The 27,682-nt window shown below is 47.7% G+C and overlaps 1 protein-coding gene across 4 annotated transcripts in view; it reads right to left on the reverse strand.

Moving 5' to 3' along the window:
• PCNX2 (pecanex 2) overlaps window positions 1-27,682 on the reverse strand; it is a 3,925,748-nt gene that overhangs the window by 3,083,172 nt on the left and 814,894 nt on the right. For all 4 annotated transcript variants that reach the window (XM_069606982.1, XM_069606983.1, XM_069606981.1 and 1 more), the window contains one exon: window positions 16,764-16,796. In XM_069606982.1, coding sequence (XP_069463083.1) covers window positions 16,764-16,796 — 33 coding nt within the window. The remainder of the gene's footprint in view (window positions 1-16,763; window positions 16,797-27,682) is intronic.

Genomic DNA, 27,682 nt, shown 5'->3' on the forward strand with positions numbered 1-27,682 from the left:
GAGACCAGATAAGGATTGTTGATCAAAAGGGACTGGGTTGTGCAGACGCATGAGAAATGCCAGGATTGCCAAGATGCTGGGAGAGACCTCAGCTATTAGTATATGGATGAGTAGCAACCAGCACAGGAAAGGAAGACGGAATGCTAGCATGCAGTGCACATTTATTGATGACAGCACAAGTGCAGATAGTGCAAATAGTGAAAGATGAATGCCTGAAAGAATGGGCCAAGTATTAGAAATTATTAACATGGGTCAAAAATTAAGCAGGACCTGTATCCATACTGCCAATGAAGAATGACACATTGTGTTTCAGGAACATGGGTTTGACTAAAGTTGCAGAAAATACAGGATCTAAGAAAATAATTGATATACCAGGAATGAATGGAGGAACTGCTGTGCTAATGGACCACTATTGGGCCTATGGATCTAGAGCTTATATGCAGCTGCCTACAAATAGGGAGGAATATGCTCTATCGTGAGCATACATGTTCCTACATTGATGATTCCCCAAAGTGATCTCCATATCGATGATTTAAAAAAAAATAGATGCCCACCAAAGAAAGAGGTAGCTCCGACTGAAGAGAGAGAACTATTTCTCAGCAAAATCAATAGAAGCCTATCATGACGTTCCAGCTGAGCATACATTGTTCAGTAGAACAGCAGTGATATTTAGAGCCATATTTATGCCAGAAATTCAGACTGCAGTGAATACCAAGTGGTTACAAATAACCAGGTGGGAGCTGTTACAAACAATAAACACAATAAAAAGATTGAATGTGATTAGAGAAGAATTGAGGGACATCATAATTATGACCCTCCAGAACAGGTATGTATTGGACTGGATTACAGCAATGGAAGGTGGCATGTGTGCCAAGAAATGGTCTTCTTGCTGTACATACAGACCTGCCCACGATGGAGAAAATGGAACCCTGATAGAGGCAATAACTATTCTGCCAACCCTGCATACGAAGATGGAGAAAGAAGTAGAGGAGACTGAAGTTGACTGGTTTTTGTCCATGTTTTAGTGGGTTCCAACCTGGCTAGCAAATGCTTTCAAGCTGCTTGGTGCAATACTAGTGTTAGTATTGCTAGGATTATGTCTTGTAAGAATAATCATAGGGCAGTGCAAGAAGACAGCAAAGAAAGCTATTGGAATTACATTAATGATTGACGTAAGAGCTGTGACTGATGAGCACACAGACTGAAAGCACCACCCGTGAGCACATGAAAGTCCCCTGGCAGCCCCAGGAACAATGTTTTATTACCCTAAGGGTCATGCAAACAATGTGGGACATTAGGTGTTCTGTCAACCGACTGGGGAGTGTTGCCATATGACCTGGAGTGTGGATGAGCACATAAGGAATGCAGGTGACCTGAGGGTGGTGACGAAGATATGGATTCCAAAGAAACCTAAGTGTGAAGAAAAGGTTAAGAAGATTGAGGAGGTGGTCGAGGACTCGACCAGACGGGGGAATGTAGAGAGGCAGATGTACACGTCATCGCTAGTGCCCGCCCCCTCATCTCCATCATATTGGAAACATTTCGCCAGGTATTAAAGATATGAGAGATGTTATGCACTCAGACAACTTTATCGAATGTACCCTCGCACTGATGTGTCCATCACACATAAATGTCTGATGAACACCTGTCCCAAAGAATTACCAGGCCAGTAAGATCATATTCACGGCCACCCCATTGTCACCGCCCCTGGTCAAACTAGCCAAAGGAGGAGGATCCAGCTTCCCTGCAGTTGCAGCACAGCACTGGAACACACTCCCACCCATAATGAGATCAATAGAATCCCACTGGCCTTTCCAAAAGGCTCTTTGCCTAATGGACAATGCAAGATGAACATGTGTGCTAATGTTTAACCCATAAGCTACAAGTTGTTGTCACATGTAACTGGTTCCCAAAAGTGACCAGCTGCCCCTGGGCTAAGGCCCTCTATAAATGTAAAAATAAATAAATAGTAGAAAATATAACATGGGTAAACCAGCCATGATGAAAAGATGGACGTCGACTCTTTAAATAGTAAGTGAGAAGCCTGAAGGAGAAAGACCATGGCTGAAGAGCTGACAGGCGCTGGAAATCAGCTCTGTGCAAGGAACAAAGGGTATTTGGTTGGGTTAAGATCAAGGATGCCACATCAAGAAATAACGGCAAGGCACAAGAGGAGATGAAGAGGATAAGCTACATACGCACAACATATTTCTCTTAGATAAAGTAAGGGAGTGAACATTTGCAAGTGCCAAGTATTGAACAATCAAAATGCAGAAAGCATATGCAAGACGGAGCAACCAAGTCTCCAGAGGCCAAGAGGAGTAACAGCACCCAGTATAATTGAATTAAATAGCACTAAATAAAAAGGTTAGCATGGCCTATTTATTAAGCTCCAGACAAAGATAGCGATGTACCTTGACTCCCTTAAAAGTCCTGAGGAAAATCCCAGGCCCCCGGCCCTGATGGCTATTCAACCAGATTCTATAAGGTCTTCAAGCCCCAACTACTCGCGCCATTGGTGCAACTATTTAATTCTTATAGGGACACTGGAGTTATAACCCCATGCAGGAATCAATTACAGTCCTCCTACCTAAGCCTGGAGGAGACCCGAGAAATCCGGCCTCATACAGACCGATCGCCCTACTCAACATTGACGCCAACATCTATTCTAAGATCCTAGTGACACGTCTATCCCACATCTTACCAGACATAATTCAACCCGACCAGAGCGGGTTTCTTAAGAACCAGTCTACAGCCGACAACATCTGCAGAGCTTTGCACTTGGTGGACCTGGCTTCCCGAGATTCACAGGGATTGGTACTCATGGCACGTGACGCGACCAAAGCGTTTGATGAGGTGGACTGGACCTTCATGAGGCTCACCATGGAGGCATTCGGATTTGGGCCGGAATTTCGCACCATGGTCCTGGCCAACTATAAATCGCCCAAAACCTTACTCAGAATCAATGTCAACCTCTCTGCTCCTATCACGCTATCCTGTGGAACCAGACAGGGATGTCCGCTGTCTCCACTCCTATTCGCTCTGATCATGGAGCCATTTGCCCAACGGATTAGGCTGAGCGCCTTGATCAAGGGCCTCCGAGCTAGTTCCTCACACCACAAACTAGTTCTCTACGCAGACGACATCCTGCTGACCATTACAGAGCCCCGCTCCTCCGTGACACACACCTTAGTGGATATAAACAGCTATGGAAGGGTCACGGGATTCTCTATCAACTTCAATAAGGCAGCAGCACTGGGGATAGGGATATCCTCAAGGGAGCGAGAAGCCTTGATTCCAATGTGCGCAATTCAATGGAAAACAAAGGCTAATAATTATCTAGGGGTTCAGGTCCCGGCCAAATCAACAGACATTTATCACGCAAACTTCCCCCCACTCTTTAAAGAACTGGAAACTGACCTGAAACACTGGGCGACCCAAGAAATGTCCTTAATGGGCCAGATTACTGCTTGTAAAATGAATCTGCTCCCGAGATTTCTATACACATGCACCGCCCTCCTGGTTGTGATCCCAACTTCAGCACACCGAACCTTGCAGAGAAAGATTGTACAATTTATTTGGAGGGGGGAAAAAGCCAGGATTCCTAAAGACAGGATGCTGGGGAACGCAAAGCTTGGCGGCTTAGTGGTCCCAGACCTACAGAGATACCAGATGGCAACCAATTGGCATGCAGCCAGGCTTGGCAAACAATTACTAATCGTCCCAGGTTGGTGGACCTGGAACAATCATGCTTAGCCCTCCCCCTACGCGTTCTCCCGCACATCCCTCCATCGACAAGGTGGCAATGGCAAGGACTACTGTTGGCTACTAAACAGACCATCTCTGTCTGGGACAGAACCCTAAAGCAAAAGAGGATTCCAAGAGGACTCAGTCCCTCATCCCCGGTATTCCTGAACCCAGCCTTCTCACCCGGAACAGCCCCCCAAAACTTCAAAACCTGGATTACAGGGGGACTGGAGACTGTGGGGCAGCTCTTCAAAGGAGGATAACCGCGTACCTATGAACGATGCAAGGAAATCTTCCAACTGCAGGAAAAGGATAGATTTACATACATCCACCTACGCCACTGGTGCTCCCACCCACAGACACGCCAAGCAGCAATTCGCCCTCCCACAGCTATAGAACTAACTCTCAAGGAACTACCAATCCGTGGCAAGATCTCTGTGCTATACAAACGCCTCCAGAAGGACTTTCTTATTTCAAAGTCCTGATCCATGGCACAATGGGAAGCAGACCTGGGCCACCCTATAGAGGACCAATCTTGGGTGGACATTTGGACCCGCGCTCAATCGTCATCCGCATGCGTCACGAACAGAGAATGCGCATACAAAATCCTACTGTGTTGGTACTATCCCCCTCTAAGACTCCACCATATGAACCGGCCTGCTGGAGACAATGCGGTCAGATAGGATCCTTCTTCCACATGTGGTAGACTTGTCCAAAAGTCCAAAGCTTTTGGAGGCAGTGCTTAGCGACCATCGCTGAAATCACACAAACAAGACTCCCCTTACGCCCCAATCCCATTCTCTTGGGCGTCCTGGTCCCCGGGAACTACCCAAGATCAGGACCCAAAGCCAAACTGTTGTCCCAATGTCTACTGGCGGGTAGAATTGTGGCGGCCCGTACATGGAAATCTGCAGAGGGTCCGCTCCTGCCCCTCTGGTGGGTGAAACTATGGGATGTGCTAATCGCAGAAAAGGTGACGGCCGCCATGGCAGGTCTCGTTCACTGCTTCCGGAACATCTGGAACCCTGTTCTTGACTTTAACCGAGACTTCCCAGCGCTGACTTATAAACGCCAGCTGGCCAGGAGGGTCCTGGAGAATGGGGATGCCCCACAGGAACAGGAATAAAGAGTGCAACCTTGGAGAGGACCGACAAGCTCAAGGAGGGTGGAGAGGGTGAAAAGACATGTCTTTGCTGTGATGCATAACAGGCATTGATAAATGTTCTGTATTGTTACTATCCTGCCTTGGTCAAAAATAAAAAAATAAACATATTTAAAAAAACAAAAAAGTCCTGAGGAAGAGAACAGTCAGCAAGGTCAACTACAAAGAAGAAGTCTTGGCTTATGGCCTAACTGATAAGAGATAGTAGGCTAATTGGCCAAGTTGGCAGTGGTCTGGCATCGTTAGCCACACCTGGGTTTCATTTTGCTTACGTGCTGCTAACGAGCGGAATGTCCAAGGTTGGGAGAGAATGCCAACCAATCATGAGGGCTTAGGTAGCAATGGATTATACATTGTTGCAGGGACCCGTCCGCTGCTGTTATTCTGCTATTAATCTGTATTATACGTAGTTAGAGGTAGTTCAAGGCGTGCCTACTAGATAAGGGAAGCTAATTATGATACGAACACCGAAACGAAAAATAGGTATATACGTTCCCCTAAACAATCCCTCCCGTTGATAGGTTTTTACTCTTTTCCATGTAGGAAGACGTCATATCTGATGTACATCGAGGTAAAAAGATTGTGTGTAATCAAATCATATTCTTGAGTGAGTGAGCTGCAATCTGCTTGTTCACCAGGTTTTGCTACTTTATTTGAGCAGAGAATAAAGTCATATTTTGCCATATTCTTTGAGTCTGTCTGGTTATTTGGGTCAGAGATAGTTCATTAGTAATTCTATCTGGCACTTGATATGCTCCAGGTGAAACTGCACAGAATATTCCCCTGCCCCCTGAAGAGGACATGCCACCCCCAGATGAGGAGGACACAGTACCTGTGGGTGCTGTAGTGCCATGCAGTGAGCGCGAAGAGGGTAGGGACAAACACCTGGTTTGGCAAGAACCGATTGACAATTTCTTTTGATCACCATTGTTGTGCACTTGCCATGCACCTATACACATTGGGCCTCATTACGACCCAGGCGGACTTCGCGGTGCTAAATGCACCGCGAAGCATGGCGGAAAGCCGCCGATAGCGCCATGGGGGTTGGCGGATTTACCGCCCCATTCCGACCTCGGCGGAGCGGTAAATCCCCAATCCCCATTCTGCCCTTCCCCATTCCCATTTTCGCCCCATAGGGTATAATGGGAGTGGGGAAGGAGTTAATTACGCCACCGTAAAATACGGTGGCGTAATTAACAACGAGGTCCCGTAGCGCCATGGTTTTCTCCGGCTGGTAAAACCAGGCGGAGAAAACCTCCATGGCGCTACGGGAACTCGTAGTATGGCGGAGAGGTACGCCATGCACTACGCTGGCGTAATACCCTCTCCGCCAGGGTCCTAATGAGGCCCATTGTCATAACACTGCATAGCCACTTGCGCACAATAAGGAATAACCTAGCATTGCTTTAAGGGAAAAACGATTTAATGTGGAAATCTGAAACAACCTTCACCAAAAAACCCTCTCCTCTCCCAAAACAACCCTCCCCAAATAACCCTGCCCAAATAACCCTCACCAAAACACCCTTGACGTGTCCAACACTCTTGGGCATAGAGACCTGCACCAGCACCTTGTGAGTAAGATGGCACGGTGAGCAGCAACTTGGGGTGCTGGGTTGGGAGCCATCTGTGGGGATTACAGAGGTGGAGGGCTGTGACTCCTGGGCCTGGATAAAATGAAGGCTAAGCTGTATGCACTGATTGTGTCTCAGCAGAGGCTGGGGATGCCTCTGGGTGCTCCCGCACTCCCTGGCCTACTGAGATCATGGCAGCAGTGGCATGGCCAAGTGAACAGGACATCCTTCGGCTACACCCCTGCAGGCAGTCTCGCATGGCCTGCATGTGTCAGAGCTGTTGGCCAGCCAGTGCCTCAATGGATGTCTGCCGCCACACTATGGCATCCAGCCTTGCCCATACAGCTATAGTGGGCACGAGCAGAGGTGGTGGGCTATGTGGAGGGAGCAGGATGAAGCATGGCGATGCAAAGCCCATGCCCTGCTCTTCCTCATCCCCCTTCTTGTCAGTGGTAGTGGCCTAGCCCCTGCCACAATGGACTATTGGCTGCACTCCCTCTGTTGGTGAGATGGGCATGCTGGTACCCTGACGACATGCAGCCAGAGCAGGGATGGCAGCAGTGTGTTGCACAACAGGTCCTGGCTGTGGCAAGGCAGTGGCGCGATGAGTGACAACTGGGCCACCTGCCTGGCCTGTGGAGGGGATGGTGACATCCTCCAGATCTTCTGGAGTTTCCACTCCAGCAGGTCTGTAGTATGGTGGCACTGGAGGTGGTGGCCTTGCTGCCCTGCTCCACTGCTTGCTCCTGCTAGCAAGGCCAGCGGCGGATGGTCCAGCATCATCACTGTCTGTGGACTGTGTACCTGTTGGGAATAGTATAGCATGCTGTCAGTCACCTTGCAGACATGTCTGCAGGCTTGCAAAACACTCATGTAGCATTGTGTGTGTTCCAGAGACCCACTTATCATATGATTGGCATGGGTGGTATCACTCCAATGAGTGCTGCTACTACTAGGTGATGGCAGTGCCTGCTGAGGGTGTACACAGCGCATGCATGTGCACATTGCCTGTTGCCCTGCAAAGGTGCTTGTTGTCATGGGTGCAGTGGGGCTTCACTTGCCGACATGGACACATGAGAAGCACCCTTGTGTGCCATGATAGTTCATGTGTTGGCACGCACATTTCATCTACAGTGTATGTGCATTACTACATTTCCTGACCTCCCAGGGCACATGTGTGTACTCACTAGGCATTTGCTGTAATTGCCATGCGTTAGTCCATTCCCTTGACCATTGTGCCCATCTCTGCTGGGGACACATGCTTTTGGCCCCCACATTCACAGGTACGTGGGGTCAGGGACTTACCGCCATCACTGTGAGACCCTGCTCCTGCCTCTGCACTTCTGATCCCCTCTATGCACTCCATGTGGAGGAAAGAACTGGCCTTCTCCTCCCAAGGCATGAGGTTGAGGGGTTCCACTGTGCCACCTCCTGTGGCAGCACTCTTCCTCCTGTGTTAGGCAATCAGGCTGCGGACCCTCCTCTTTAAATCGTCCAACCGCTTGCAGCACTCCTTTCCATCACAGGGAACGATGCCCACTGCTCTCGCCCTAGCCATCACATCTGCCCATATGGCCGTCGTCCTCTTTGCAGAGGTCTTCCTATGCCTGGTCACAAAGAGCTCCTCTGCATGCTCCATAACTTCATCAGTCAATGCAGTGAGCTCAGCTTCCGTTAACTTGGGCTCCTGCAAGCTGAGTTCTGGGAGGCGTGCCTTTTGCTTGTCTAGTGACATGTTGCTTCCCCAAGTATGTGACTATCACAACAGGAAATAGCAGATTCAGATTGGACTAAGTTTTTAAAGATGGCCGCTGACGTGCGCGCCATTCTGGTGGTAGCGGTTATACTGCGCTGTTTTGGCAGTATTACCACCCGTGTCCATTTTTCAGCAGTGATACCACCAGACGTATTACCGTTACTCCCGGGCGATGCAAATGCCTACCACCAGTCTTCCTGGCGGTAACGGTTACACTGCCAGGGCAGAATTGCTGCTGCACTCATAATTACCTCCACTGTTTTAAATAATAGAAACTACACCAGTCCTTTTCAGTCTCTGCAAATTTATTCCAGTCTGCTGTTGCAGAAAAGAGAAGCAACAGCAACTGGGAACTTGTGTGGGCCTACAAATCTACAAGTAAGCACTCTGGCTGTACCCATAAAACTAAGATATTTGGGCCTTCTGAAAAGTTTAGAAATGTTATTGGGAGCCACCAATGGGAGCCGAGATTTTCAAAAAGCATCTCTGACAGTCTCCTCCCTAGGGTATGTAAAAAGGGACTTGAGCCCCCCTATCCCACCAGGAGAGAAAGTCTGACCCCCCCCAGAAGCTATATGAACCCCCGAGCACCGGATAAGAACCCCGGTCTTCTGAGGTGGCGCGCGACCAGAGATCCAAGCTTGTTTGCTTCAGAGAGAGTGTGTGCGCCCCATCTCCCGCCCGCGGCTCCACGGCTGCCAAGCAAACGCTCTGGAGGGGGAGGGGACCATGGCCTTCATTCTGTTAACGTCTGCTGAATCCCCCTCACCCCTTGCCAAAGGCTGAGGGGTCCAACACCTGCCCCACCACCCCTCTCCGCCAAAGCTGCTCTCTGCTTTTGGCCCGGCGGATCGGGGGAAGTGGAGGCTGTGCGAGACGGAGCTGGTGGTGGTTGTGCTCCGCTCTGCATCCCCCTTCACACCTGGTGTAAGGGGTGAGCTGCGAGTAAAGTTGCCTGGACATTTGGATTGATGTGAGGAAGCCCGCCTCCCGTCTGCCTGTGAGGTGCCAGCCTGCAGCTTTGATCCCGGGGACATCGGGGGCCGGTGGGACTACTAGTGCGGGCGGTGATTTGTTAGCCCGCGACTCTTCCACTGTGGCACCCCACTGCTGCCGGACCCTTGCAGGGACTTCTGCCCATCTGGAGGCTGCTCCACTGGCTGGCCCCCACTGATCCCTGATTCCACCTGTGGCGGACATAGTCTCCCCCTCGGGGAGTGAGCCCGTGTTGCTGTCGGAGGTCCCGGCCTGAGAGCTCTGCCCAGAGCAAAAGAGAGACACTGCATCGAAGGGCTGTGGGCCCCTACCGGACGCAAGGTTAGTGCTCCGGGCCCCCTCCCCTACCCTTCACCGCCCAGAGGGGCTCTTCCAGTTAAGCCAACACCAACTGCCACCAGGGTAAGGAGGGGCCCGGAGCCCAGGCAGCTGCTCATCACTTTTTCTGAGGCGTCTGGCCCCCGCTCTCGGGATAGTCTTGGAGTGGGGTGGACATAACCCCAGCGTGGGCCAACGCCCTTTCCGATCAGGAGGACAAGACACAGACCTAGTGCCCCCATCAACGCGGGTGTGCCTCGCTGCCCACCCTGGGGCCGCCTAGTGCCCAGCAAACATCTGGAGTACATCCTCTAGGATCTGAGGAGCCTGTCCCACCGCTCAAGCATTTGACCTGCACAACTTTTCCACCCACGCCTCAATCACGGGGCCCGGCCCCTTACCATCTCTTCCCCCTTACTCGCTCCCAGACTCCCTGGCAGAACCTCATAACCCAGCTATACCCTCACAAGAACTTTTGAGGCTAGAGGCGGTGTGATCTCTGCACTCTCCCCCATTCCAAGCTTTCTGAGAGGAGGAAGCTACTTGTTGCGCCGCACACTTGCGCAAGGGCCCCCAGAGGCGACTTGCCCATTTGACTCTCCATTCTAGTTGCATCGCTGGTGTAACCCCGCTTTTGGGCCTCTCGCCTCACCTCTATCCCGCTTGCTGGTGCTCCATAGGTCCCTCTCCCGGCTTCACCCCATAAGCGGCCTGGTCTGAGTCCCTGCGCTGCTGTTGTCTTCATGAACTGGGCTGAATCCCTCCAGAAGTTCTGCCATACACCAACCCGCCACCCTCTGTCCCCCAACATGGCGGCTGCATCGCAGCCAGAGCCGCTGGATGCCAACTCAGTCGCCAAGGGCATGATAGCCCTGCTGGAGGAAATTTGTGGCTTTAGAGGAGACATTGGTAAAAGGCTGGACACCCTGGACAAGAAGGTGGATACTATTGACGATCAGGTTCATTCTGGAAGCAAACACGGCATCAATCGACCTACTTGAGACCCAGTTTGATATGCATCTGGCGGAATTGGAAAGAAGGGAAGAGAGGTGCACTCTAAAGCTCGACGACTTAGAAAATAGGGAGCGCAGCTGTAACCTACGATTCCTGGGCTTCCCGGAGCGAGAAGGCGAGACACAAGTCAGACATCAAAGCTGTCAATCCTGCCATTAGGTCACTCTTCGACGAGGCCTACACTAATGAACCAACGATTGACAGAGCACACAGAGCGTGTGGCTCCAGCAGGGGTCCCAGATCTGTCCTGGTGAGGTTTCACTACTTCTCCGAGAACAGTAAGATTTTGGAACTTGCGCGGAAAAAGGGCTCGATTAGCTGGGAAAATGCGCAAATCTCAATTTACCAGGATTTGTCAGCCCTTACCCTAGCAAGGTGCCGACTTTGCGCCCCCTGACTAAAAATGATACAATCCAAGGGGGTGCAGTATAGGTGGGGATATCCCATCTCGCTTAATTTTGAACTGGAGAGCTATAAATATGCCCTGGTCATGGAGCCCGCTGAGGCTAGTCGAGGAAAAGAATTAACCGGACCACGAAAGACTAATGATCCCATTGTGAGATGCAAGGTCTATGGCCACAGAAAATTCAGAAGGGTCACCCCAGCCTCTCCAAGATCTTCAAACAACTGACGAGGCCCCTGCCGCAGCCTGACTTACCTTGCTGGGTTGGAAGACTCCGACCCAAATCTGTATAACATGATAACCTTTGTGGGGTCCCTGTGACCTTGTTCATTCAAGCTTTTCTTGTTGAAGAAACGATGATCTTGTACTTTCACTTTCCTTCTCCATTGTTGGCCTTGGCCGGGAGGGGACGAGGGGGTCTGATAATGTCGACTGTATTAAGTTGTGGGGGTGTGGGGACTCTCAATGATGGTGATATTAAGTTTGGAAGCCCGGAGGGGGGAGACACAGGTGGCCTGGCCTAGCGACAATTCTGCGTCGCTGGAAGCCCAGGCGCTAAAGGAGGGGGACGGGGGATTTGGGAAGTTCTGTTTTGGTTTGTTCTTACTGGTAGTATTTCTCTACTACCAAGCCCTAGATGGCGTTTCAAGGGTACATGTCTTTCAGTGTACCAATGTTCATGGAAGCAAGGCGGGGAGATGGATATTATGTGCTCCCTAAGTGGAGATTTAGGAGGTTCTCATCCCCCTGATGGATGACTCGATCTACACACTGACTTTAGGGTCCATAAACGTGAGTGGGTTAAACTCGCCTACCAAAAGGTTGATGGTGGTTAGAGAATTCAACAGGCTCCAATTGCACTTCCTATTTATACAGGAGACACACTGGGTTAAGGGGAAAGATCCAAAGCTTAGAACTCAGACCATACAGCATAAATTTCATTCATCATATATAGCAAAAAAAGTGGGGTTGAACTCTTGGTATCTCCCAAAGCTCATTTCTCACCGAAAGCCCAAAGCTCCGACCCAGAAGGGCGATATATTATGGTTAAGGGGGAAATGAGAGGGAGTATGGTAACAGCAGTTTCTATATATGCCCCAAATGAAGCCCAGAATCTCTTCTGGGAAGAAATTAAAGAGAAAATGATGGCCTTTACAGAGGGTACCCTATTGGTGGGTGTGGATTTGAATACGGTTCTCAACCCAGGAGAGCGATAGAAGTTTGGCGAATCCGCAGACTGATACACGCTTACAGAGGAAGCTAGCTGCCACATTCCAAAGGGTTAACGAGGAACTGGGCTTGTCTGTCTTACACACACCACAGCAGGGGGACAACCCATACTTCATGTTCTTCTCCAGACCCCATGCAACCTTCTCTAGGATATATTATATCTTGATGGACACCTCGCTCCGAGAACGCACTTCCGACTTCAATGTCGAATCTATCCCGTGGTCGGACAACGACACGGTCAAGACCCGCATAGGTGTCCCTCCATCCCTCCCTCCCCTCCGGCAGATCAGGCTGGTAATGTAATGACCTCCTGCTGCAAGATGAAGAATTTTCCCATTCCCTCTTAGCCGCCATAAAACCATAAAAGAGCACTTTGCTATTAACGATAATAGGGAAGTGGGTGTAATGGGGGCCTGGGACGCGTTGAAGGCCACAATCAGGGATATTCTAATGGAAATGGATTCGAGGAGAAAGAGGGAAAGGGAAAGTGAGGAGAAAAAGTTAACAGAGAAAATAAGAGCTATCCAACCAGGGGGGGGAATTAAAATCCCAAATGTTCCCGGGCAAGTGGGTGGAGCTTCAACAGCTTTGGACAAAACTTGCAGCCCTCCTTCTGGGCCAGACGGAAAGGAAACTTGCCTTCCTAAAGCAAAAGTATATGGAGAAAGGGGAAAAAGCAAATAAGATACTAGCCTGGCGGTTGAAGGAACGTAGAAACCGCAGAAGAGTGGACTCCATCCATTCTTCTGAGGGGGAGAAATTCATAAGCGATGCCTCGATAGTGGAACAATTTCACCAATACTACGAACACCTGTATACGTCGGGATACTCTGGGGATGGTACCAACATTGACCACTTTTTAGATTGCCTGCCCATTCCCCGCCTTCCTCACAAAATAGCTGACCCCCTTGAACTCCCCATTACTCCACAGGAGATAATAGACATTACCACTGCGGGAGATAATGGTTTCACGGTTCGCTTTTATAAATCCTTTTATAAATCCTTCCGCTCTACCCTGCCCCCGTTCATGTCCAAAATGTTTAATGCAACCCTGGAAACAGGATCCCTCCCCCAATCAATGATGTCGGCCCTTATTGTGGTGAATCCTAAGGATGGAAAAGACCCTACCCAGTGTCAATCTTATCGCCCCATTTCACTCCTGAATACAGATGTGAAGATCATGGCCAAGCTACTCACCAATAGGCTAGCTAAACACCACCCGTCCTTGGTGCACGGGGATCAGGTTGGTTTTATCCCCGAAGGCAAGGCGCAGATGATATAAGAAAGACCCTGGACCTCATGCATGAGGTTTCAACCTGTGACTTAAAGGCCTACTTCCTCTCGTTGTGTCGGAATTGAAACTATATTATGCCTCCTATCGTAACAATTGTATGTGTATTGGCCTACGCCAAGTTGTCTAAACATCAAATGCAAACAAACTCCACGGCAAGGTCTTGACCTTAGAGAAAGTAATGTAAGTCGCCATCTTGGATTAAGCCGCCATTTTAGGTTCTCTTGTTATATGGAAGTCACCCTGAACATCAAAATGGAGGCCGAATAACATTCTGAGTAAGATTCTGGCCGTTGTGACCTCCGTCCACATGAATAATTAACATGCCTGCAGGCCACTTGTTGGGGTCGCGAACTGAGACCTTGTCCTACCGTTGACCTATGTGTAAATGTACAACTATATCAGCGAAACTAATCAAAATGCATATATTACAGGATTGACCTGGCAAAGAACCCATAGGCCCGGCTCACAGAATGGTTAACCCGCGAGAGGGTTGGCCAAGGGCTGGACAAATCGTATAAAGAGCCCGAGTATTTCAATGTGCTCTCTCTCTCACTAACGCATCGAACCCTCGTTGAAGTTCGTTATTTTACTCTGAGAGCCGAATAGCTATCCATTTGTCAATTCACTTGGTAACTGTTATAGCTTTTAAATAAAGCACTTGTATGTTCTTTGTAACCTGTGTTGGTGTGTTTCTTGTTGGGCTTCCCGGCCTCATATTTTTTTTCTGTTTCCACAGTTGGACCCGGAAAAGGCCTTCGACTGGGTCGAATGGCCCTACATGGGTAAAGTCCTCAAAAAATGGGTCTGGGGACAGATTCTGTGGGTGGATTGCAACCTTGTATAACGGCCCCTTGGCAAGGGTATCAGTCAACGGCACCATTTTGGCATCCCTAAGCCTCTCCAGAGCGACCCGCCTGGGGTGTCCTATTTCTCCCCTTATATGCCTTAGCGATGGAGCCCTTGGCCATTGCTATCAGGTCAGACCACAGAATTACCAGAGTTCAGTGCGGTGAGTATGACTTCAAACTGTCGCTCTTTGAGGATGACATTCAGGCTTATTTGACCAAGCTCTGTGACTCCCTCCCACGCCTACTCGATCTAGTTCATACCTTTGGGATTTTCTCCGTTCTCAGGATTAATTTATCTAAGTCATGCATAATGCTTATGGGGGATAGAGACTACGAAACCAGAGGACAAAGTGAACTGAAGGGAATGAGAATAGAATGTGGGGCCACCCTGTACTTGGGAGTATCCATCCCGAGGGACTTGGGAACGCTGTTTGAATCCAATTTCTCGCCGATCCTGGCAAAGATAAGTAAAGATCTCTCACAATGGGCTCCGCTAACCCTCTTGGTTTGGCTGCAGGGTCACAGTCAAAATGAATATTTTGCCCTGCCTCCTCCTCTACCTCTTCTCAGCCCTTCCCATTATCATCCCAAAAACCTTTTTTACAACACTGCACGCTCGAGTTCAGCGCTTCATATGGGGTGGCTAAAAGCCAAGAATTAAACACTCGATCTTAACCCTACCGAATTCTTGTGGGGGTTTTGGACTCCCTGACTTTAGGTTATATCACAAGGCAGCCCAGCTTCGAGTGATGTTGGAGCACATGAGGGACGACATGGGCACTTATTGGACCTATATTGAAGGCAATCACGCCCATCCTAAAAAAGTTAGAGATCTCTTATGTGCCCCTCCCAAATCCCTCCCTGCCTGACGCAGAACGCACCTTACCCTGGCTGTGCTATGGGCATCCTGGAAAAGAGACAAGGATAACAGGCTACTATTCTCCTTGCTGTCCCCCCTAACTTCCCTGTGGGGCCCCCCCCTTTAACCTAGGAGCTAAGGGCTTCCGAGACACCCAGTCATGGTCAGACATGGGCCTGGAGAGAGCAGCCCAACTCTTCCACCAGAATGTCTTCATTGAATATGACCAACTGGCCGCTGCAATGGGGGACAATCCGCCCACAGTATTTGAATACCTGCGCATTAAGGGGATCTTTACTCACCCCAGATGGATTGCTGAACTGACCCACCCCCATAAACCCTTTGAGAAAATGATGGTGGAATCTACTACAAGGAGGGGCTCCCTCTCTAGGATTTATAAAACTCTAATTACAGCAAACCTAGAGGGTAGACAGCCCTTCAAGCGAGTTTGGGAGGTGAGGATGGGGTTGGTTCTCGAGGAGCAAACATGGGGATCGATCTTTAGGTCAATTTTCTCAGGGTCCCTGTACACCTCGGCTATGGAGCACAACTTCAAGATGTTACACTCTTGGCACCGCACTCCAGATATCTTGTACAGGATGTTTGAGGGAACATCCACTTTTTGTCCTAGGAAGTGCACGCAACGTGGAACCTGGTACCACATGTGGTGGGAATGTCCGGTGGTCCGGATCTACTGGTCCAAACTACTTAGTTGGATCAAGGGAATTGTGGGCACTGGGCCCTCCCTGCACCCTTTGGAGATACTCCTGGGCACACCAACCCCTGACTCTGATGCGAGCGCCTTTCCGAAGGTGGCTGAGGCGATGCCGAGGGCTGGAAGACTGGCCCTCGCCCAAAAATGGAAGAGCCCCTCCACTCCTTCCAAAGCTGAGTGGCTATCTAAGTTATGGGCCATCTTTACATACAACAAACTCTCAGCAATAACCAATATCAAAATGGACTCCTTCCTGTTGAACTGGTCTGTGGTCCTCCTGAGTGAGGATTGTGGCAGAAACTGTAGCTCCCTGGAGCTGTTGGAGTCACTGCATCTTTACTTCTATTGTTTATTAACTGGAGCCTGTTTTTTATCCTGATTCCATTGTCAACCTCACTATGTCAGTTGTACTAGATTATCTTGCTCCATGGTTGTTTTTTCAATGTTATTTGTACCCAACACTCGGTTGGGCCTGGTACTGTCATCAGCTGGGGGGAGGAGTGAGAGGGGGGTTGAGGTTGTGAATTAAAGTTTAGCATTATCCTGCTGTGTTCCTTATGGTTGTCGCCAGGATTCTCCTGGCGTCCTTTGTACGTGTTAAAATGCTCAATAAAAAATAAAGTTAAAAAGAAATGTTATTGAACTCGGAAGTGTGCACAAACGTTTGCGGGTCAGACGTTAATTTTCCACGCCCAAGCAATACAGCTCAAAGAGACAATAATGGAGGAACAGAAATGATAGGCTATCGTTTTTTTTATAGAGCTAATAAGGCTACAAACAGTATGGTAATTGTGTTTTGATTAAACAGTATTTATTCATTAGTTCAAAACGGTTTCCTTGTATGACTTACATGTACTGGTGAGGCAGGATCAGGTTGAACACTCTGGAATAAAAAGATAGCATTAGCATTGTATTGAACTATTCTGCATGTATGAAACATCTTACTCAACTTCTAAAATATCTCTGTACATTATAAACATATAAAAGACACATACACTTCTCTTCAGAGTTACATCATATACTAACAGCATCAAATATGGGATATATGTTAGACAGATTCTGCATGTACCTTTTTTATTTCCTCATATGTTGATAGAATGATGTGTATAATGTAATTTGCGATTAGGATTTGACAAATCTTGTGCTTTTCAAATTGTAGATATTGATAAATGGAGATTCAGCAGCCATGCAACGCCCCTGAATATTTCTAACGTAATGTAGTGATTCTCAACAGAGATTGTGGCTCATACACTGACTGAGCGAGTCAGATTTTATTTAATCAGCATAATAAGTTCTATCTTGTATGCATTCCAGCTGTAACAAAGTCACCTGTATTGGGGTCAAGGAGCAAATCGGTGGTAATCAGGACCAAGGGAAGAATCTTCGTGTGTGGCACGATCCTTGCAGACGGAATATGGCAGATCCTCCAAAGTTCACAGAGCTTCCATTTTACGCAGGGTGCCCACCCAGAGATAAATTGCATAGAGGAGGGAACTCCCCTGTTTGAGAGTTTCAGGAAAGGGGGGATGTAAGATGACAAGAAATCATGGTTCAACAAAACAAAGGTCTACTGAGAGCAAGGACTCCATTCGTTCTCCCACATTAGAATTACTACCAAGCTTAAAGTCTAGTAGCTCTCAATGAGTATTAATCAATGCACGTTCAGTACAATGCCATTCCCTAGAAATACAAGACTTTATCAGCCATCATCACTTGGATTTATTTGAGCAATATCAGCTAAACGGATCAATAACTATTCTGAACCTGCCATTGATTCTACCCTGCCAGAAAGCTATACCATGGTTACTGCTAATAGATTGCCACTTCTGAAAAAATATGTTCAAATACAGACTCAAAGCTTATCAATGAATAACCCTGACCCAAGACTACCTTTGTCACACCATTGGCAAGAGAATTACCAGATGGATGACAAATGTAAAATAAGATTCAACGGTTTACAGAAGGCCCGTGTGTCAAACGTGGCAGGGACAAGAGATTGTTGCTCAGACAATTGGAAGCTATATGCATTTGCAAACCACAGAGTACTTTTCACGATCTGAACTCAGAACACGAAATGAATGTGTTCCTCTGGATGGTGAGCAATACCATGATCTATAGATGGAATATATTGGAATGTCTTCTATGACGTGACAAACTGTTCACAGAATTCCCATGCTGTTTAACTGTATATTGTATAAATACAAAAGAGGAACCAGCCGCCCCTCTCTAGAAAGAACATGGCATGATGCCTGTTCTGTGGTTTTTTTCACACTTTGAGAATCCGCAGCCATCGCTTTTTTTTTGCTCACTGTATTTTTCACAAAGGAGGAATATCCATCAGTCTTTGTTCCGCCCACAAGTGCAGTCCAGCACCGAAACACAAGGCATACCGACTTTGAACAAGAGTACCAGCAGCACAAGACCAAGACTGATGTGCAAATGGATAATCCTACTTGGTGAAAAGTACAGTGAGCAAAAAGCGATGACTGCAGACACTCAAAGTGGGTAAAAACCACAGAACAGGTTATCATGCCATGTTCTTTCTAGAGAGGGGTGCCTGCTACCTGTTTTTGTATATTGTATAGCTAATTGAAGTACCTCCTGCAGGTGGTGAATTGATGCATATACCAATCATATCAGGATGCATAAAATGCAATACACTGAGAATCACTTTTGTATCACAAGAAATGTCTATTGTACTTTGCCAGCTTGTTCATGAAGTTCCTATGTGGCCTAATTGTATTTATTGAGACTCATAGGCAATGAATGATTAGAGACTAATAATTCAGATTACCCCCAGGTTGAAACATTAGTGGGCATCTAGTTACTCATTTTGTTCATAAATGTATCTCAGATGTGTGATGATATACCACAAGAACAAGTATGCTTGGGGTGAGATAGTGTCATAATTTGTCATCAAGAAATACCAGTGCCCGTTTTCCATGAAGAAAGTATTTTCTGTTTATTTTCAATTCAAATGATTGTGGTTTACAGTAGGAAGAAGGAATGGGGCACACCATCGACAGACACTGAAACTGCTGTTTATGGTGATGCTGATGTACTATTTCTATTAAACAATTAGGAGTGGCAGGATTGCCTTGCAGAATATTGAAGCACCCGGATTCCTAATTCAGGTCAATAAAGACTTGCAATTGCACAGTCTGAGTTGCACATTATGATTTAACAATGAACGTCCAACCAAAAGATTATTTTTAGTAAATGGAATGTCTTTATAGGATATATAATAGTCAGTCAACATACATCAGATATGAGGAGGCAATAGCGCCTTCTTGTATCCCACGATCCGTGCCTAACAAATGTTTTTATTTACAAGCAAGAGGAAGTAATGTCATGTGCCACGTACATGTGATGTCACTCCTACATATTTAAATAAGGAAAACAAAAAGGCGCCCGTGAGAGACAACACGCGGGAGGCCGAACTCGATTGAACGGCTCCTGACAGGACATCCTCAAGTTTAGGTAAGTTTAGGATCAGGATAACAGCTTTTTGGAACACAGCAATTATAGTATTACAAACCTTGGAGTAGTAGCAAAAGGATCAGTATTACATAGAGTAATGTAAGCCTATAATTATGGATGTTGGGATATGTTGCCCACCAGTAAGAAGAACATAGAACTAATAACAGTGGAATCTAATAAGCAGGGATGAAAATTACTCGTTCGAAATAATGACAATCATTTTAGAGAACATACCTTCTGATTTTCACCTGTAGTTTGAACTCAACAAGGAGAAATACAATTGAATCTACATATCAGAATATCTGAACAAGAACAACAATACTTGGGGTAAGTGAATAGATTTGGTTTTTGGCAAACATTATCAGAACAGTAAGGATTACTATTATAATATTGATAATTAAATATTTATGTGATTTCAGAGCTTTAAGTTTGACACAAGGCAATCCCTTGACCTTAATACTATGGAAAGGAGTCAAATTGGAGCATTATGATGAGTGCCTAATTTAATCGACATTAATATCATTAAGGGACAAGTTACATAATACATGTGAATTAACATTAGGAACATGAGTGCACTGCAACCAGCTCTCACACTTGGGCATGCATGGGTGTAGAACTAAGACCACTAATTGGGAACGAAGTACGCCAGGTTTTTGTGGCATTGAGGTGTGGAATGTGGTTGCTTCACTAGACCTGCAAATTAGGTTGTTCTAAGTTACATAATCACAAGAGGTGATTATGGTTATGGTCTACAGTATTGGAAATGTATAAAGATATGTTTCAACTAATTGTATTTATTTATTTTCTGATGTTAGTCTGTCATTTCTCCCCCTTTTTTCTGATATTTAGAAGATTGAAGTATATACTGTGTTATAAGGACTGCTAATGCAAGGATACAAGAGAAATCCTTTTTGTTTGAATGTGTAAGCATTGTGCCAAGGATTGTAGCCACAAAGCATAATTTGGAGAACACCATTTATTGTTTTTTTGGAATATTGTAATAGCTCATGGTATGTATCAGCCTTGAGAAAGACCATAGGTCGAAACACATGTCGGCTGGTCAACTCATCCGCACATTAGGATTGACTTTCTTATTTAAAGTATACTAATAAAATTTTAAATATGAAACTGAGTCATACTTGCCATTATTGTAACTTTAGGGATAGTGCTGAGGTTTGGTTAACTCACGATTACAATAGAACTTTATGTAGCTTCAAATCTGTGCAAAATTCCAAACAGGGTATCAGTTGCCCTTCAGTGAATAAGTCCCCCCACACTGAAAGTGCCATTCGCCTCCCAGTTCCTCAGGACCCTCCCACATGATCACTCTATGCGACTTGTATAAATACTCGAATGAATATTGGGAGAGTAAGGTAACAGAACTCCCATCTTTTTACATGCCCGTTCCCATATACGTCTGCCTGGGTCTATCAAATTGTACTGCTGTGCTCCCCTTTTCATACACCCACAGGACTTCTTTACTATACGGTACCACCACCAGCGCCTGGAGTCTAAGTTAAGGGGACACCACGCCAGCCAACCGCTGTGCACAAATTGCAGTTGTGCCACCAAGTAATAATCCAGCACTCACAGTCTGTCTGGCTCACGAGATTCCTGTAGTGTCGGCAAAGCAACCCATCTTTGACCCTTTACCCACAGGTTCTCTCTCATTGCTTGCAGAGTCCAATCAAATATCTTGAACATCTCTTTGGGAGTGTCATCCAGTCCATTAACAAAAATAATAGCAACCTTGGCAGGACAACCATCTTCTTCAGAGAAATCAGCCCATGTGGCACAGAGGTAACTTTGACCAAAATTTAGCATAGCCCACAATCCTGTGTATGGCCTCTCAATGTTGTTGTCCGGTGCGTATCCAGAAACATGATTGATTCTGATGCCCAGATAAGTGAACGTCACAGCTCCCATTATATTGGAAGGTTAGCCAAGTCCTCAGGCGGTACCCACATCAGATCTGCCAAGGGAAAGACACAAGGTGTACTCACATTAATCCGAATACCCGACAGCAACCCCAAAATTATCCAAAACCTCCAGCTGTATTGGTACATTCATTCCAGGATCATTCACATAGAGTAGCATGTCATCATCATATGAGATACTACATGTGACTCCTCATCTGGTTCTATCCCTGCTTCCGGCATATCCGTACGCAGCAAGCACGCTAGTGGTTCCAATGCCAGTGCAAATAATATCTGGGACAATGGACATGCCTGTCTAGTGCCCTTCACCAATTCCCATTTCTCTGAGATCAGTTTAACAGTCTTATCCCTGGCGGGCACAGATGTGAACAACAATCGGATCCAGCATCTCATTGATGGTCCCAGATTAATCGTTTCCAACACTGCCCACACCCATTCGCAATTAACTGAGCCGAATAGCTTTCTGCATCTAAGGAGAGCACTGCAAAATGCTGTCTATGTCCCTGCTTTGTGTTATAACGTGGTGTAAACGTCTCAGATTGTGGGACATGTTTCTATCTGGCATAAAGCCTTCCTGGTCCAGGTGCACCAACCCTGGCACAACCGGCTGCAGTCTGGCAGTGAGTATTGCGCAGAGTATTTTGACATCCATATTCAGCAGGGACAGAGGGCGGTAAGAGCCCAAGTTCTCAGGGTCCCTGCACAGTTTATGTACCGTCACTTGCATCAAAGGCAAAGTCCCGCATTCAAAGGCTTATAGGAACACCTTAAGCAGGTGATCTCCAAATTCCTGCTGATATGTCTCAAATAATTCTGCAGGCAATCCATCAGGACGCAAGGTCTTCCCATTAGGGAGTTTCAGTATTATCCCCCTTATCTCCTGCAGTGTAACGGGTGCCTTTAGTACATGCTGGCATGTCTGTGAAATATAATGTAGCTTTCACCTCTAATGCACTATGAGTAGCATTGTCCAAAAATAATGTATCAAATAGTTCTGCAAACGCATCATTAATATCTGACTGACAGTGAGACTGTAAGCCTGTCTGAGTACATAACGACACATGGGAGTCCTGGACCTCTCATTCCTTATAAGCCATGCCAGTAGCCTAACAGCCTTGTCGCCTTCCCGGTAGAGATAGCTCACATAAATGTTATAATCATGTGTGCCCGTAGTATCACAGGTTTCCAAGCATTTGATTCTCATCTTGTCTTCATATCCGGCAGAGTTACCCACTGTATTTTCTGAATTGTTAATGTCTCTTCAATGCCCCCCAAGGTGCCAAGCAATGCAGCCAGCACTCCTGTGATGCTGGAAATGCATCGGAGGGACAGGGCCTCCGTATCCTTGTCCTTTATTGTTCTTATCGTGTGTTCTGTCGTGTTTTCCGCGCAGAAGTCCATGTGGGACTCCTGGCGGTGCAGCTCTCTCTTTTTGGTTTGGTGTACAGACCCATGGGATACCCTTATGGCACCCATGGGTAGGGGTACAACCCTGTGCCCCTAGTGTATGTTTTTGGGCACCCGTGGGTGGCCCACAGAGCAGGGTATGGGCTGGTGGCAGCTCCATGCTGAATTTGACAGGTGCGCTGGGTATCCTCCATTTTGGGGTACCCCGGCCCTGCCATTGGGATCAGTTGATTCCTGATAGGAAACAAGATGGCCCCTGTGGCCTCTTGCTTTCTATTGCCTGATACCTTGTTTTCCCAAAGTCCTGGGAAGCCCTGACTCTGTCCTTTCCCCCTGACTGGCTGTTGGGTGGAAGTTCCATATATGGTGTTGTTGTGAAGGCCCAGCTAGACTGACTGGAGCCTTCCCGTTGACTGTATGTTGTGGGTACCTCCTGTGGGTGGGATCTGGGTGAATGGAGAGTGTGACCAATATGCACTCCTTGTTGTGGCTGTCTGGTTTCTGTCATGAGGGACAAAGACTGAGATAGCCCTGCCCGAAACTGGCCTGAATGCAGTGTGTAGTGTTGAATGGCTGAGTACTTGTCCCAATCCACATTCCTTGTTGTGAGTGTCTGAGCGGGAGAAGAGTGGCCTGAATGCCCTGCGTGCCTGATTGGCTGACTGACTGCATGAATGCCCTTCTGTACGATTGGCTGCTGAGTGTGTGCCAGCAGTGTGGATGAGAGACCGAATAGCATATCTGGGGACCGCTCACCACTGGAAATTGTTCAGAAGCTGAAGTCCACTACGACGAGTAACTGGAGTAACTGACGCTTGACCTTGAGGCCCTGCTGGAGGAGAATGATTGCTGTTGCTCTCCTTCACGATCTGAAAGCTGCTGTGTCTCCAAGGACTGACCCAGAGAGGACCTGGTAAGGCGCCCTCTTCCAGAGCTACGAGGGACCATCGTGCACAGCTGATCTTTGCCAACGCTCCCTGGTAGACAGACCTACGACAGGCTGCCGACCGGAGACGGGGACTGCTGCGGAATCCCAAAGAGAAGCGCCCGGACTGTTGTCCGCCACTGTCGACGACCGCCGTCGCCGACCGGAGCCGCCGTGCTCCCGTTTGCCTAAGAACTTTCACTTGATCAACGGACGCTCTCGTCTGCATCGTCGTGCCGCCTCCTGCTGGAGAAGGCGTGACCGTCGACGCGCCGAGGAGTATCCGCCGGTGGGTTTCCCGCCACCCAAAGACCGCAGAGACGCCGACGACTCGACGCCCCTGCTGGGCCACAGTTCTTCCTCATCTCTTTGCGGTCCAGGACTATCGTCACCGAGGTGCCCCGCACGCCTCTTCCTTGCAGGACGCCAACGCTCTGTCGTCGACGAGCACCGCTCGGATCGAAGCCTGCGGCCTCATCGACGCCGTTCTACCCGGTTCACGGTCGGACGTTCGACGCCCCTTGTCTCCCGCTTGAAAGGGAAGGCATTGAAGAAGGGCCGTCGATTCCCCGACACCGAACACCGAGTCTGCGACGCCTCTCGACGATCCGTGGCTCCTGCCTTAAAGGGAGTCACTCAAGAAGGATCTGTCGACGCCTCGCCGACGAACTCTACTCCACCAGGTACATTGGGGGGGTAAAAACATTGTAGGAGAGAACGAGACTCTTGAACAATATATGGACTGGGCTTGTTTTATATATCGTTATTTTACAGGTTGCCCAGGTGGGGGGATCTCCACTCAGAACTGTGTTCCGTGGTAAGGGCCAGTCTTCTGCCTATTGTTTCATCCGTCTGCTTTCTCTCTTCTCTCTATTGCTGGTTTCCTTGCTATTGATCTGTGTGGCATTCTGACAGTCTTGTTGATGCACTCTAATCGAATATTAGTGGTACCACTTTAGAACTGTAGATATTTACCATTGTTGATTTTCCGGAGCACAAAGTGCGTTATTGTGATAAGTGTACATAACCTTTGAATATTAATTATATAAAGACTGTGTTTTCAGTAATACAGTGTGTGGACATTCCTTGTGGGGGCTTGGGGACTACACTGTACTTAAGAACCAGCCTGCATCACCTCCCGAGAAGCTAGGCCTTGATTGCTCGTCCATTGCTACCGTATTAGAGAATCTTGGCTGGGGTCCTATGTGCCTCCCCTCTACCATATAGAGAGCGGAAATACAGACACCCCCCATCGGTCTTTACAACTCCTCACAAGGTGGACATACAGACACCCCTTTTCACCACTTTAAAGGAGTTCCATTCCATGCAGGTGTCTTCCACTGAGCGTTTATTTACTGAAAAGTATTGTAGAATCTGCCTGCCAAGTACCTCCCTTTATGTGTTCTCTCAAACCCTATGCTCCAAAGTCGCCTCGTTGGGATACTAGCCCTTCCCCCAGCAAGTTGTACATTTAATGCCAATGGAGAGTGGTCCAATGTCATCCTGCCCCAATATCGTGCTCCACTACATAAACCTACATGTTCTATGCTAATAAAGAAATGGTCGATGTGGTTATAGACATTGTGGGGGTGTGAGCAAAAGGAGAATCCTCATTCATTGGGCTTGTTAGCCCTTCGCACATGAACCAAACACCATTCCTCTAGTACCATATAGCCCTTCCCGCCTTTGAGTGTGTTGCAGTTGGCATAGTCCTATCCACGACTCTGTCCAGCACCCAATTAGAGCCGCTAAACCATAGCCATTTCATGTGGCGATATTGCATGCATTTGCCCATCACTTTCGGAAAGAAGTCCTCTTTATCAAAATTGAGCACATAGGAGTTGATGATGCAAATGTATTTACCTTCAAGGGTACCCTATATACCATCATGTATCTCCCTTCTCCATCTTGGTGAACAACCTTCACCTCCAGTGGGACCCAGTTGCCACCCATATGAGCACCCCACTAGCATCTGCGCAAAGTAAGCCGAACCATAACACCTCCCGCTCCATTTCGACATTACTGTATCTAACTTTGCCGGTGTCAAGTGTGTTTCTTGCAAAAATGCTATTTGCACCTTCCATTTCCTTAAAACACACTCTAACCCTACATCTCTTGGTAAATGTGTTCACGCCCCGAACATTCATATTATACAGTTTACCATTGACAGCATGCGCATAGTTTCCAAAGTCATGGCTACCAGTCCTGGGCCCACTCTCGCTAACCATCATTCTTCCGTGAAGGGACACACTAGTAGTAAATCACTGCCTCACGAACACTCATCATCTATATAGGATCAATCTCGATCCTTGCCCTTATACCAAACCTGTTCATTCCCATACCCTTCATAACAATAACACTAACTAGAACAAATAGAAAAATATACAACCAAAACATTCTCAATAGTCACCCACTATCCGAGAGTTCCAGAGCTACTTTGCTCACATACACTTTCAACCAAACACAAGAGACCATTCACCTCCCAGGGTCGTCTACGTCAGGTAGGAGTGTATGTGCACACGCACACAAAATGTGTACGTCATAGGGTGCAAACAGTCCCAGGGAAACTTGGGGGTAGACATCGCCAAGAGGCTCCCAGATAATAAGCTCACGTCTCCTACACGCCAGAGTTGTATGGTACAGTGACTGCCAACCCAACAGTCACCTTTAATCTACCTCCAAATTCAGGACACTATCACACGCTGCAGATAAAACTAGGATTATCGCATGCGTTCACGAAGATGGATCAGTGCGCCCAGGGATACCATTGGGAATCGGGAGCGTCCCTGTCCCTCAAAGGGTCATATTTGCATGGAGATTCTTTCAACATGTTCCATTCAGCTGCATCTGAACCTCCTGTGCGGCGTCTACTACGAGCCCACCCAGCAGGAGCTTCCACTGAAACAATGTTCATGTTTTGCTGGCACATCCACTACAAGACCTCCTGCAGTGTGTTTAAAAAAACACCTTTCTATCATGCAGGATTTAAATTTTAGTGGGAAACGGAAGCATGTAACGTAGCTGAGCCCATCACGGTAGGGGTTTAACCCTCTTAAATGTCCTGTGTCTCGATTGTACTTGCCATGTATATATAGTCTGGGAAGACTGGCAATTTCTGGTTACCCCCTCTGATTTTCCCACCTTCACCCAAATGCCGCAATATCAACTCTTTTTCGTAATAGTTCAGCATTTTTGCAATTCTGGCATGACAGGGAGCACCCATTGGGGACTTCTTCTACAGCGCCAGATGCGCTTTTCCCAACACAAACCCGGGGACAATCTACCTGGACCCACCGAATGTAGCAGTAGATTTTACACATACTCTGTAGGGTCAGTGCCCTCGTCGCCCTCTGGGAGGTCCACAATACACATTCTTCCCCCTTGCCCTGCTGTCAGCATCTCCTGCCCTGCCTTCCAGTGTGAAGGTGAGATTGGTAAATTATGTAACTTGCTTTTGTAGCGTAGTAACCAGGGACGACATTTTGGCAACCTCCTTTTCTTGGGCAGGCAGTAGGGATATCACACGATCGCGGGAGCGTGTTCTCGCGAGATCGCACGTAACGTGATCTCGCGAGCCCACGCTCCGCGGGAAAACGTTTCCCGCTTCAGAGCTGGCAGCCCGCCAGATGAAGCGGTCGCACCACAGCGCTGCTCCTGCTCCAAGAAAGTGAGAACTTCCAGCAGCCGTACATCACAGCTTCTAGGGTGTAACACCACAGCCACAGGAGGCTACCTGGGGGCCCTAGAAGCTTACAGCGTGCCATCATAGTGCACCCATTTCCCTCAGTGATCCAACTGGGGAAGTCCTGAACTTAACTGAACTGTAAGTACGTGCTTGATGAGAACTTGGACATATACCAGTCCACACCAGTTGTTATTTAATAAAGTAGAGTAGACTCACTACAGCGTCCTGTCGTCCTTCAAGGCCACAACATAATAAGGTCCTGGGGTAAAAGCGAAACATCCCGTCCAGTCACCCCCACCATCGTCTCCAAGGACTCCCGTAATGCTGCAATTGCC

The sequence above is a fragment of the Ambystoma mexicanum genome, chromosome 4p (genome assembly GCF_040938575.1).
Source record: "Ambystoma mexicanum isolate Mex_15411 chromosome 4p, UKY_AmexF1_1, whole genome shotgun sequence".
Classification (NCBI taxonomy): Eukaryota; Metazoa; Chordata; class Amphibia; order Caudata; family Ambystomatidae; genus Ambystoma; species Ambystoma mexicanum.